The sequence below is a fragment of the Denticeps clupeoides genome, chromosome 12 (assembly GCF_900700375.1).
Source record: "Denticeps clupeoides chromosome 12, fDenClu1.1, whole genome shotgun sequence".
Lineage (NCBI taxonomy): Eukaryota > Metazoa > Chordata > Actinopteri > Clupeiformes > Denticipitidae > Denticeps > Denticeps clupeoides.
The window spans coordinates 8,790,593-8,805,335 of NC_041718.1; the positions used below are offsets into that span (position 1 = coordinate 8,790,593).

Consider the following 14,743-nt stretch of genomic DNA (forward strand, 5'->3'; position numbering starts at 1 on the left):
TATATATATATATATATATATATATATATATATATATATATATATATATATATATATATATATGTATGTGTGTTTGTGTCTAAAAGAAACACATTGAATGTAACCTGTGTAATAAATAAAGATTTTAATTAATTTCTTATAATTCACTTCACAGTGTTCATCTTCTGTCTCTGTACTGACCTCAACAGGTATTATAAAAGGTTAGGTTGGGTCATATTAATTTTATATCTGTTATAAAGTTAAATTTTGTTCATGAAATACTAATTAGTGAATTATTCAATCTTGAATTAACCCTGTTAACATTCAAATATTAATCATTGCTCAGGAATGAAGCACCTAGGACTACTGATATTCGAAAATGACACCTGCGAATGCAGGTCAATCGCTGTCACTGCAGAGGAGCAGAACAACTATGGCTCTTATTACGTTACTTTACATTGCATTCATTTGGCAGATGCCTTCATTGAAAGCAACTTAACGAAAGAGGGCTGACAGGTAAGATGATGAAAGATGTAGTACTGCTTGCTTTAATATGGTACTTTTTGGTCAATTGAAAAACATAGGCACTGCTGAGTTCTGGACCAGTATCATTATTGATCTTGGGAGGAGAACATTGCTGAAGTCGGGGTGAGTGATAACCTTTGCCTGTACCAGGAGCTGGCAGGCATGTTCAATGAGTTGAGACCTGAATTTTCTAATATTATAAAGTGCAGGGTGACAAGAGGGTGACAAATGCCACATGTTTGGATAAGGATAGCTGGTCATCAATCAGCTATCAGGCAGGATTCTAGTAACCTTGGTAGGTGGGAGGGTTGAAGGGTCAGCTGTCAGATTAATGTTGTGACAGACAGAGGGTGTAGATAGAATGTACACAAGCTCAGTTTGTGAAAGGTTCAGCTGCAGATGTTTGAGAGACAAGCTAAAATCAATGTATTTTAAAAGAAAGGTTAGAAAAAAAAGAAAATAAAAACTTGTTTTTCTCAAGTCTTAAAAAAAAAAAATACATTTAGAGTCTTGGCAAAAAGAAAGGTGATTGTATGATATGATAGTGTCAATCAGATTGTGTCAGCCTAAAATGTACATTTAATATGTACATTTTTAAATGTGCCAAAACACACAGCAATCTGTTTCCATGAATTAAGAGCGCAATACTATATCTATGTTACTTTAAACGTTAATTTAAATGAATCTAAAAGTTTAATGATTTAATGAGCTTGACTCCCTGCTCAGAGTTTGCATGCTGGGTTCTCTGGTTTCCTCTCACCGTCCAAAGCCATGTACACTAGATGAATTGGCAACTGAATTGTCCATAAGAGTGAAAGTGGTGTGCCTTGCGGTAGGCTGGTGTCCTGCCCTGGGTGTGTCCCCATCCTGTGCCCAGTGTTCTGGGATGGGCTCCGGCAGCCATGACCCACCGTAGCAGGACTAAGTGGTTATGGAAATTGAGTGAGTGAGTGGTTTCATTTAAATGATGCTAAAATATATGTGGACTTTGTGTATAAAGGACACATATATATGTTTCAGTGTGTGGCATGCATTGATCCTTTTCCTTATGGCCAAGGTGTATGTTTCTAATTCAAGTTTTGCAGACATGTTTCTATCTGTCTATAAATCTCCACCTACCCATGGTCTAACTTCAACTAATTATAATGCATTGTGACTGTGAGCATGTACAAAAAGTAAAATAATACATTTCTGCTGTGGTGACACAATATGAACAATATGAACTGATCATGGGTGTCGTAGTACAGGGAGAGTCTGCTTATGTACATTATGTGTAAATGTACAATATACAGTTTTTTTTTTTTTTTTAATTTTCAAAAGAACCAGTGTAATGAGTTTAGTAAGCAACCGCCTGAACGATGGCACTATACACTGAAGCCAGCTGGGTCACAGACGGGAGTGTTGCTTCATGCTGCATGTACTCTGCAGTCCAACATTCAATAAAAACTAGTGGCTCTGGGGTCCCACAAGTTTACTGCAGGAGCTCTGAATTATATTGTAATTACTGATTACTGAAAGTAAATTATGGAAATGAATGTAGCAGTGAGTTATGAAATAATTGAGGGGAGTGAATGTATGAATTTGTAGATTTTGTAGAAAACACTCACTTATGCGCCATGTGCCCACAAAGTCGGAGGTTGAAAGGTAATCAGCTGGAAATCAGTTGAAAGGTAAAACCCGATATGGTAACAGGTAGCAACACCGTAAATCCCTCATATCACCCCAAAACCATCACCATCAGACCCCCACTCTGGCAGGAAAACACAGAACTGGCTCATTGTTCAGCTCGTTGTTGCCATGGAAACACAACCCTACGAGATGAAAACCAATCCTCCACCCGTGCGTATGCTTTTCTGCTTCTCTCTGCATGTGTGCTGAGGGAATATCCTCTTTTTTTATGCATTATGCATAACCCTTATTGACAGTGAGCTGTTGGTGTGTTCTCTGTGTGATCTAGGAAAAGGAAGAAGAAATAATTATCTGATGGACTTTGATAGCGAGGTCATTCTCATAATATAGTAATAATTTGAAGTGTAATTTAAAGTCTTGGGAGTCCAGTTCTGAAGAGGGATTACCCAAGAACTGACGTGTTGTTACTGATTTCCTGCAAGGCACAGATCAATAAATCATACAATGATCAAATCATGATGCAAGCCACTCACATAACTTTGGCGTGGCCTTCAAACGGATGATCTCATCACCAAACTGTATACACATAAACGTATAAACGAATAGATGACAGAAATATTCAGTTGAACAGTGTAATTTCCTACAATGTTGGGTAGAATTTACATTTTAGAAACATGTCTGTTCAACCAATGCCACTGCTAATGTTCTCAGAAGTCCATTAATTACAGCAGTTAAAAGCAGCCAAGGCCTGACCGCAGTCCTCGCTTTACCAGCGGCACCGAGCATTGGCGGCCATAAACAGGCCATCACGTCTCCACAACCACCACTGCACATTATGAGCCACATTACAAGCATTTCAAGCTCAGCCTGAGGTATGTGTGTATTAATGTGTGTGTGGTAATTTATATGTTGCAACTGAGCTGGAGCGCAATGTGCTAAGTCGTCAAAAGCACTAAAGCGGGGGAGGGAACATATACTTTTCCCATGTTGGTTATTTAAGATGATGAGTCTGATATGGATTCTAGATGTGGTCACATCATATTGACTGGCTTAATATTTATTGTTAGTGTATCATATAGTTATTTTACACTCTATGATACATGATACATGGCATGGTAAAAGCCCTTATCTTCTCCTTTTGGCTGCTCTCGATAGTGGACCAACCGGTGTGGTTGTCCGCACAAAGACGTGGCAAAGGTTTTATGCTGAATGCCCTTCCTGACACTCGGTCACATGCATCCCCAGTGGCTGAGTTACATGATAAATGCCAATACACTGCAGTAATACTGCAATACAATGATGAAGTCAAACACACACACACTCACATGGAAAGAGTACTGTTATTGCATATTGTATAGAAGTATACAATATTTCTAATTTACTAAATTGTGTACTATTTTCTGTATATCATATAATAACTTGCATTACACTGCATATTATTTAATAGAAACATATTCAGTGCCATTTGGTCCCATTGTTCCATAGTGATGCAGAAAGGAACACTAGATCCGTTCTGTCTTACTCTCGGTCGTAATTTCCCAAAAGGCTTCTCCTATATTCATCTCTGCTCTCCACACTTCCTACACTATCATCTCTCCAGGACTGAGCCCCATGCAGGCCCGTTCATCTGAGCTGCATCTGTCCAGATCTGTCTTCTTCCTGCTCTGTTCCTCCACTTTCCTCGACCAGCGACAGATCCTGCAGGTTGAATCCCTCTGTTGAATGTAGAAAAGGCTCAAATCCAATTAGACTGTCATCTTCTTCATCTTAATACAGCCATAGGGGACGCATCTGGGAAATATCACACACACAAAATAAATCTGCACCCCTACACCTGACCTTGAAGAAAAAAGGGGTTTATTTTCGTTTATTTATTTTGATTATAACACAAACTGAATAATTTCAATATTTAAAAAGATTTATTAGAAATATATATACATATCTTTTTTGACATCCAGAAATTTTTCGATATGAATTTTTTTGTTTCGTATCAAAATGACTAAAGAGCATCATTTAAATATATTTAGTGGTTCTGTTCTGCTCTCCTTCCTGGTGCCTGAATAATTGAAGATTCCCCCCCTCCTTGTTGTCAGGTGGCCGGAAGGTGCTGATGTAGAGGGAGGGAGAGAGACAGAGAAAGGAAGAAAGGGAGAGAGAGAGAGAGATTGCAGATTTCTCCTCGCTCCTTCTCATTGGCTTTCCACTCTTTTACTCCTCTCGGCGTCTCCGCGGATCCCTGGCGCCCCGGTCCCGGTCCCGCTCCGCGATGCTCCTACCTGGCAGACGGCGCCGGATCCCCACCAGCACCGGCCGCGGCTGCCCATGACGGCGACACCCCGACCATGGTGCAGAAATCCCGCAACGGCGGGGTCTACCCCGGCCCTGCCGCCGAGAAGAAGCTGAAAGTCGGCTTCGTCGGGCTCGAGGCGGGCGCGGCGGACTCGAACCGGGACGGAGCCCTGCTGATCGCCGGCGCCGAGGCGACCAAGCGCGGCAGCATCCTGAGCAAGCAGCGCTCCAGCATCTCCGGCAAAGGGAAGCCCCCCAAGAGAAATGCCTTCTACCGACGCCTGCAGAATTTCCTCTACAACGTGCTGGAGAGGCCGAGGGGATGGGCGTTCATTTACCACGCTTATGTGTGAGTAACACCCGCCTTACACACCTCGACGTGGACAAAGATGCGATTAACACACACACACACACACACACACACACACACACACACACACACACACACACACACCGATCAAGACAAGTTGAAGACAGGATCTCTGATCTCAGGCTGTCGCCTTTCAGGGAAATAAACACCATAATAAAGAATCCCCGGGATGCTTTTAATTTGATTACGATCCTTTTGTGTGTGTGTGTGTCACTGGTGGTGAATTATCGAACGGACCCCCCGCAGACGTCAGCACCTTAAAGACTCTCTTTTATTTCATACATGAAACGTATTCCTTGTTTTGCAGTGGTTCCTGCTTTGGATCGTGCTTTTGTTGTTCAGCGCCGTCATTTCTGGGTTTTTTTTCCCAGCTGTACATCAACACCGATAGTTGTCGCTGTAACTTTATTGTTATCGTGTATAAAAACTGACACATGTTGTTGTTGTTGTCGAGCTGCTGTACTTTTTTGAGTCCCGGCCTCCCTGCCTCGGTCAGTGGAGCTGCTGGTCCCGGTTCAGCACCGCGGGTGGCCGGACAGCTCCGCAAAACGAAAGATGCGCTGTTACTCCTCCCCGTCACATTCCTCCTCAGTAAAATGTCTTCATACGTCCCCTGGCCTGATGAGCACTACTACAGTCTTTTAATACAATGTAATTATGCTCATGTATATATACATGAGCATATATACATGTACATGAGCGTTCCTTACTTTTATATATATTAGATTTCTGTCATGTATGTCCTCTTTAAGTCAGGAGCTTTCAACGCGTTCCTTACTTTTAGATCATTTTGCTTTTATCGAGTCATAAATTGAAAAAGAATGACCAGTTCAGCATGATGTAGTACAGGACAGTAAAAAAGTTGTAGTAAAAAGTAAAAAGTCCCCAAAAAAATCCCAAAAGTCCATGCAATAAGAATACGTAGAAATTGAACAGAATTTGTGAATTTCATGTAACACAGGATGAGACGATGGTTGGTCAAATCTTCATCGTCACCAAGATCAGCACTGGTTCAGAGCAATGCAAACTCTGTTTTTGCTGTGCTGGACTTCCATTGATCTGCAGTCAGTCCAAACCGCAGCACAGGCAACCATAACAGGGTCAAAATAAATCAAATATCCGCAGTTGACACAATCAGAGCATCTCTCTCTCTGTGTGTGTATGTGTCTGTGATATGTGTAGGGGTGTGCGTGTGTGTGTGTGTGTGTGGTGTTTCATCTTACCTGAGTGTGAAATCTCAGCTCAGCAGTAGTCAGATCCTGCTTTAAGCCCTTTGGTCATGGAAGCTGCCTGGGAAATAATGATGTTTTGGTTTCCAGATCTAGCCATGGTTATGATGTCTGTGGCTCCTTTTGAGACAGATGGTCAGGACATAAACATCACTGCTTGTAATAAATATGATTTAATGGCATGTGTGTGTGTCTGTGAGAAAGAGAGCGCAGCAAAACATTACCCTGCCTTCTTCAAGACATTATATACATATACAGTACAGGCCAAACGTTTGGACACACCTTCTCATTCAATGTGTTTTCTTTATTTTCATGACCATTTACATTGGTAGATTCTCACTGAAGGCTTTAAAACTATGAATGAACACATGTATACATATATATGTTTTTTTCGATATCCTGATGTAATGTAACATTTTACATTTAGTCGTATAAGCCTCTTTGCTTGATTTTCTACATTTCTGTCAACTTTGTACTTTATGACTTTGCAGCATCATGCACACGTCCTCTGTGTGGCCACACATGTGCTGGCCGTGGGGACGCGTGGCCCGAGATGATCCTGTGGGAATGTGGGCATTGGTGGCGCCGCGTCAGCACTTTGCTGATTAATGGCTGTCATTAATACAGAACTCGGTAACCTCACCTGCCTGCTGCAAGTGTGAACCAGGTGCCACTTTGTGAGATATCTGTGAAAAACCTGCACAAAAGCGAGTCCACAGAGACCCTGTGTGGCCATCTGTGATGCGACATTGAGGTTTTCTTTTTTTTTTTTATAATCGTGAAGTCATGTTGCACTTTTTCACAACACTTCTTTTTTATTTCACACATCGTTCAAGCCAGAAAGGAAGCTGGCATTTTCTTTGTGTAAAATTCTGTCTGGTTGGGGGAATTTCAGCCAGTCCTGACAGAAGGCATGATCTCCTACAGAAACATTAGCAGGCCTTTCAAAAAACGCGGCTATTTTATATACTGCTAATGTTCATCAAGCACGTGCATGCTTAAAAATCTTGTTAAATATCCAAATGCATTAAATATGTGAATTTGATAGAATATGATTGGGAAAAGGAGGTAGAGAAGTTCCTGGAATATCAGTGTTTATCAGCTGTCGTGTCAGCGGGCCCTAATTGTCGGAGCGGTAGCCGCATGTAGCGACGCTGACATCGTCATCTGTCTGGCAGAAGGCAATGGGCCAGATGGGTAATGAGGTGTACGAAGCAGCATTTCGCCTCCAACCATATCTCATGTTTCTCACACACACTCATACACATGAACTGGTGGCTCATCATACGGCTCTGGGCAGTGAGATGTGCACTCGAGTGAATGTCTTTTAGCTGGTCACCCAGTCAAACTAAATGGGTCTTCTGGTACTGCTGATTAGTGTGTAGTGGTGAGAGCAGGTCAGAGTTCATCCATCCATTTAAATGAACCCCCGTGGAATCAGCATTTTTTCTGTCTGTTCCTCCGGAAGAAAGAATTTGTTGTTTGCAACGTTAGCCTGAAGAAATGTCCTAAAATATCAACATGTAAAAAGTTGGTAATTTTTTGGTGTTTGCACCATTACACAATGCATCTGCTTCCATTTTCAAATGGCCATGGCAGCTCAGTTAGTCAGAAGGTCATAAGAGTGGTTTACTCTAAGACGATTCTCTTCTGCATTCACAAATTCACACACAAATTAGGACTTTATAACTAATGCACGATCATAAAGTGTTTTATGAGCCTATTACTAAAATCTCCTGCCTGTGAACATGACCATATTGTGTGCAGAGACTCTGCTGATAATTTCTTGCTTCTTAAAAAATAAAAAACAATAACTGTTGTTATTCCTTCTTCACAGTCTCTCTGTGACATTGTCCAGCTTGTTGATCGGTCATCACCTCTGCCATCATTTAAACACATCAGTCTAAGCGATTAATATAGTTGCTAACTTTAGTTTTATTGTGCCAGGTCTTACAGCTGTGGCATGAATGTTCTTTATATTTGCACATATTTTATTTAGTCTACTGATAAAAGTTAATATCCTTGACTCAGCAACTAAACGCAGGCTATTAAAAGCCTGGCTTACTACATTATGCATACAGAGATCTGAGTGTACATGAAACACCCTTGAACAAAGCAGGGGAGCGAGGCGGGGTGGGTGATAATGAAATAATTGCTGGGTTGTTGTGACCCTCTTTATTTTTTTTTCATGAGGAATATATATGGCCTTGCAGCATTTAATTAAAATTCAGCCAGCTCCCAGGGCCTGTGCTGCTGCAAGTAAGGTGTGCTGGAAGTGTGTGATGAATTTGTTGGAGCAGCAGGCGCCACAGCCATGCCTCTCACTGCAAAGTGATAGCGCTTGGCTTGCACACTGCACAGAGCTGCTTTTATAATTATGTGTGTGCGAGTGAGAGAAAGTGTTATGTGCAGTAATGTGATTTTGAGTGCTTTTGTGCTTTAAGTATAATAAAATATTGAGAACAGTGAACAATCAGAGCTATGAACAGATCAGATCATCCTTTAATACTCATACATGTTATATATTAAATGTGCAATGTGTTACAATTAAAACATAAATAAATGGAATTCAGAACTGAAGTCTTCTTCTAGTAATAAACACTCCAAACAGCCATGTAATAGTAACTATTTTTATTGATGTATAGTTCTTGCCTTATCAAGTGTGCAGTTTTCCTAGGAAATAATAAAATAATAGTGATTGGACCGGCTATCTAAGAACAAGCTGAAGTAGTTTATTGATTGGAAAGGTCTGTAGGGAGTTTTAAATGATTACCGGATGCTGGTGAAGGGGCGGAGCTAAGGGTTTACCAAATGGTAAGTGTGAAATGAAGTGTTGAGAGTGTTGTTTTTGTCATTGTGATACACTGTGAGCAGAAGGCAGTCATGAAAGGCACTCGAGGATCACTGTGTGATGATGTCACCTTGCTCAAGGGGACCTCAGTGGCACCACTTCCCCAGGTGAAGTTAGGTGATCCAGTCAAAGCACATTTACATTTACAGTATTTACCGCAAGCCTTTATCCAGAGCGACTTACAATCAGCAGTGACAGGGACAGTCCCCCTGGAGACACTCAGGGTTGGGACACAATGGTAGTAAGTGGGGTTTGAACCTGTGATGTTGAGGTTCAAAGTTGAGGCTACAACCACCTATTCCCAGAGATTCAGAAGTAAAGAGCAAGAAGCGGTATAGTAGTGGTGTGCGTGTAGTGTTTGCCAGCACACAGCACTCTTCTCACCATGCCTCTTTTTGCTAACATGTGGTCATCCATGTTTCTGCTACAACTGTGAGCATCAGCTGCAGATGTTGGATTTGTTGACTTACTCTGCGTGGACAGTGTCTGCATTTGTTGAACATGCTGTTTTTTAAAAAATAATCCTCCAAACTCCAGCTGTTTGCTAAACATGTGAAGATGTGGTGTTGGGTTATTCCTGGCCAAGACTCTTAGACTTTCTTATCATGAATATTTAGCAGACCTGCCCAGCAGTAGGAACCAGGGAAGTGCCCCTAGACAGAAGGAATATGGAAAACAAGCACATTTCCAGTCAATTTTTAGAAAAGTATTATGTTTAGACATGCCTTGTTTCCAACGACTCAACAGAAAATGAACACTAATTTATAATCTATAATTTGATGTCACAATTGAAGCATTTTGCTCAAGGTTTTGGGTCGAATCCAAATTTAGAGCTCTAATTGGCTTTAAAAAGTTAGGCCTGATCATGCCTGAGTCTGATAGCATTCAGTCCAAGTCTGACCCAAACCTGACAGAATCTGACCCATCCTAACCTAATAAAACAAATTTTCAACATGCAAAACATTTTTACCAGTAACAAAAATAAATGTACATTTATATATATAGGATTGATACTATAGTCCGGAAGTTTGTGTTTGCTGAACGTTCATGCTGACCCAAAAATCCAACCCAATCAATATTCATCACCAAGGTGCTACTGAGGTCCCCTTGAGCAAGGCACCATCCCCACTCACTGCTCACAAAATTGTGATGGTTAAATACTGAGGAAAATTTTTGTTGTGTGCACCATGTGCTGTGCTTATCACGATGGCACTCACTCGCCAGTAGCCCCAGTATCACCAGTCCTTTGTCTTCATTGGTTGCTCTTTAAACGCTTTCCTGGTACAAACAGGCAACAAAGGGACCACTGCAAAGTTGCCAATCGTTCCAGCAACACTGAGCTGGAGACAGAAACGTCTGTATGAGTGTTGCGTGACGACTCTACCCCAGTGGTTCGAATGCCAAAAGCTCAATCCACCCCCACTGCTGCCGTCACCAACTACAGAAGACTGGATTTAACCAGACAAATCCAGGAATCCAGACTGCAGGCCAGCAGGTCCACCTTCAGTAGAGGACATGGTGGTCTGCCTGAAGAGCCATATCATGCTTTTTATTCATTAGGCCAATTCTAGAACTGGCTGAAACTGGCTGAATGAAGAGAGAAACAACATTTCCACAGCATCCAGTTAAGGCTAAGTGCAGACCCTCTTCAGGTGCTTTTAACAGACCAGAGAAAAAAAGAAGTAAGCAAAAGTCAGAGTGAAATTTATTGTCAACCAGCTCAGACAACAAGGAACGCATGGCTGAGCAAAATTTCATTTTCCCAGGCTCAGTGTTGCTATATAAACATAAAATGCAATTACACTTAATACAACAATGACAGCATGAACAGACCAAAAAATTGTCCGAGTCTTGTCCGCATACATAATTAACAGACCTGAGCTCCTTATTTTGTATTTTCATAGATTGTCAGCACCCAAGTCTGTGTCTCTCATATCAAAAATCTGTTTGTGTGTGACACAGATGCGGATATGGAACCCAAAAGCATGTCTTTGCTGCAGGTTTTGTCCTGATAAGTGTCACATGGACTAACTTAAGCAGCCAGTCTGTGTTTCAGCACACAGCACACATTTCCACCCTCTTCTAGCATCCAACATGGAGTCTGCATCAGCCTGCACGGCTGTGTGCAGGGCTACATGACCCTGCTTTATCAGCAAGACACAGGACTTCTTTTCCCATGTAGAAACTTGGGTGATAAATAGAGGACTATGGTCAGGATTTGGCAACCGTGTGTGATTTCCCAGGGACATTCTTCAGGTGGGAGGGTGATGAGAGAGCAGTAGGAAGAATATGTTTGATTCCATTTTAGATGTGTTTTCACAGAAGCAAAATGTAAAGAGGGCGAGTGCGAAAATGACAGGAGCACAGACTTTCAGATGGAATGCGATACTCGGGTGATTCAGGCTGAAAATGCGCCCAATGGCCTCCTGCGGCAGAGCTGGATGTCTAAGAGTCTGCGAGTCACGACTGGGTGGGATGAGTATTGCGGTAGCACAAGTACACATGACTCAGACAGGGCTTTTCCATCTCGCATGAGCCATCATTACCGCTACCACATGACTCACAGGTCATGCCGACAGACATCCACGAGCGATCAATGAATTAAATCCCCAAAGCCTGAGATAAACATGACATTCTACCATTTAACTCTCATTCCTGAACTGACTTCATTACATCGGGCTTGCTTCTCCGCTTTTCAGGAACTTGAAATATACCATCACAGGGAGCAACAGTGTCGGCGAAAAATAACTAAATAATTCTCCCAAATACCCGATAAATCATGATTAATTCTTGCTGTGATGAATATTTAAAACTATGACAAATAACTGTGTGAGAAAGAGTCTCAGACATGGAGTGACGGATTGATTTTTAATAAAAAAATAATAAAACACCCTACAGACTGTGACAGAAAAAAACAGCAATAGATTGACCAATCAAAAATCCGATTTTATTTCTGCTGATTCACTCTGCATGTCTGAAAAAAAGATGTCCAGTTGCCTTCGCCTTTCATCACAAGCGTGTTGTTCCCAACCATCAAGACTTCGGCTGAAAGTATTTCAAAAACCAAATGACAAATGAATAATTAATATCCAGCATTTAAAGAGACACGCTGGCAGTAATTTTGCAGTTAACTGTCAGCTTTCCCACTGAGTTTTCCAAGGCCGGTCCTCTAGCGGCCAGGTATTGACAGCGACTCTTGTCCCTGGTGTGGTAATGGATGTGTTTCTCTTGAGTGGGGCCTGCTGGTGTCAAGGAGAGGACATTCTTTTCACACACACACACACACACACACACACACACACACTCACTCTCAAGCACCAGCTCCCAGAAGGGCTTTATATAGAGACAGATAGAAGAAAGAATCCATCCAATGCAGAGATCCCATTTTAGCCCCGTCACAGAACACACAACGTTTTTGAGGAGTCGGTTTATTTATGCAACTTTGCTTTTCTTTAGCTTCGCCAGCTAGAGATTGCCTGAGTGAACTGCTCTGTAATTTAAAAAATTGACCTGTACCGCCCAGCGCTGGAAAATAGCACTTCGGGAGGCTCTCTGCCTGTAACCTCACACACCGTCTGCGTGTGGAAGGCTGGCTTAATTTACTTAATTAAGCCTGTAATTAAATGGAATCAGGTGGTTAAGGATCTTGGGTTAAGCCTCCGGCAGTAGGGTTGGAGGTGTTGCCGTGGGCGACTGCCGCATTCGGCCAAAGAGCAAAAAAAGAAAAGAGCAGCGTGTTATGTTCGCTGCCGTTTTTGTTCTCGACATGATTACACAAGACGTCAGCGAGAGTCCCTGAAGCTGCCACAGAATTAGCGCCTCCTCTTCCTCCAAAAAGTGCAAAGCCTCGTTAGGTGGTGATGAGAGGAGAAAGCAGGCCCGGCTAGACATGCCCAACATTGCTCCGTGCCCAACACTGGGCTTGTAACGTCTGCCACACACACTCTACCTATACGAAAGGTCTAACTCTTTGCACATTCTCACATCTGTTCATCGAATTCGGCGAATCCAATGATTAAAGGCTTTACTGGTGCAGATGATCATATCCATACTGTTTGAATGCAAGAGATAGCACCTGTAGGCTGAGTGAGCATGCAGATGCAGGCAGTTTATTGAACTCATGATAAACTCATGTTAACTCAAATTAAGCACGGCAAAGCTTGCAAAATACTATTCCATCTATTGCTCATCTATTTCTTTAACACACACACACACACAAATATATTCTGTTGCAGCTGAGTGGGCTGGATTTCTTCCAGCCTGTCTGGCAGCATTAGTCTGAGCCTGAGGCAAGGTGGAGTGGTATCGAGGTAGAAGATAAAAAAAAAAAATAAAAATAAAGATGTAGATGTGGAGGAGAAGAAGCGCGAGAACTGGCAGAGCCGGAGGTAAAGTGTAAATCAGGACCTGTATGTTGGATACCAACCTGTTTTCTAAGACCGGCTCTCCTCCAGCAGGCTGCTGTCTTCAATGAGAGAAATGCCCGGCGTCCAAATAAGTGCCCAGACCCTTGGGTCAGCATATTGACCAATGTCTTGTGTTCACAATCAATGGTATATAATTAGATATGTGCATGTGCTGCCACCCGATACACTATCCAGGCTGCATGTGGCTGTGGCAGCTGTAGCGCTGCCTGGAACAGAAATTTGTGCTCGACGTTATATTATGGAATCTATATCACACAAAGCAGTATATATTTCAAAATCTGACTGGTCATGGTGCAAAATCATGTTTCATGCATTCATACATCTATCACTTTGATCTGCATAAAGTAGGGTATGGCACAGCTGGGTGCAGTGATAATCGCATCCGGGCTGCTTCTCACTGCAGCGCTACTGACTACGTCACAACAATGGGGCTGCAGTCTAGTCATGATAAATGTTTTTTTTAATTGTGAGATGTATTATTACACAACAGTATTTAGACAACAGTTTAAATTGTATTTAAACTGCATAAAAACGTCAGATTAATAATGTCCAAAGTATATTCTGATGTGTGAATGCACCTGTACAGTTAATTCTACTTTCTACACCACCTTCACAATGAGAAAGTGACAGTAGCCTAGTGAGAAACACACTAGATTATAAACCACAAAGTTACAGGTTCAAACTCCACCTACTACCATTGTGTCCCTGGACAAGACACAATGTCCCGGTAACTACCAATTTAAAGTTGCTCTGGATACAATGATCAAACTGGCTAGAATAAAAACAGGGTAATATACATAGACAGATGCTAGATGGATAGATAAAGGCCAGTACAGTAATTATATGTCCTGTGATTTATGTTCAGAATATTGCTGCTTTCTGTTAATGATAAAACTGGGTTTGGTCAAAAAATAGCACCAGTAAAAAGAAGGTAGTTTCCCAACAATCAAACCGACTCATTGCGAGGGTGGTGACGTATGAATTGGTATTGGTAGAATTTTACAAGATAGTGTGTGAGCCACTCATCAGGACGTTGTCATCTGCTGTCTTCATCACTGTGTGTCAACCTCTTGACAGCCATGTATGTCCCTGTCATTTCTCAGGCCCAGTGGGACACACTGCTTTGTTCATTTATTGGTATTGTGTGCCTGTGACGTACAAGATGTGATTTTCCTGACTTCATTAGATTACCAAACGGAATTCAATGACAATGACAGGAGTTCATTTGTTTTAGTTGCTTAATTGTGAATTGTCTGCATGTCATCATCCACATTTTTGCTTGCAAATTTCACTTATTCAGTCAAAGAGCTGTCAAAACTATTTATGTTGATGTCATCAGGTACATTTTTTTATCAATCTGTATCACATGATTATGTTACCGAGGCAAAACAAATTAATTCTGATAATGCATTTACCTCTTGGTTTCACCCTTCTTCATTCTTGG

General features: G+C 41.8%; 1 protein-coding gene across 2 annotated transcripts in view; it reads left to right on the forward strand.

The window, feature by feature from the left end:
- The first annotated feature begins 4,245 nt into the window (after positions 1-4,245).
- kcnq2b (potassium voltage-gated channel, KQT-like subfamily, member 2b) overlaps positions 4,246-14,743 on the forward strand; it is a 33,866-nt gene continuing 23,368 nt past the window's right edge. For both annotated transcript variants that reach the window (XM_028998379.1, XM_028998380.1), the window contains exon 1: positions 4,246-4,771. In XM_028998379.1, the coding sequence (XP_028854212.1) occupies positions 4,476-4,771 (296 nt within the window). In that variant the 5' untranslated portion in view covers positions 4,246-4,475. The remainder of the gene's footprint in view (positions 4,772-14,743) is intronic.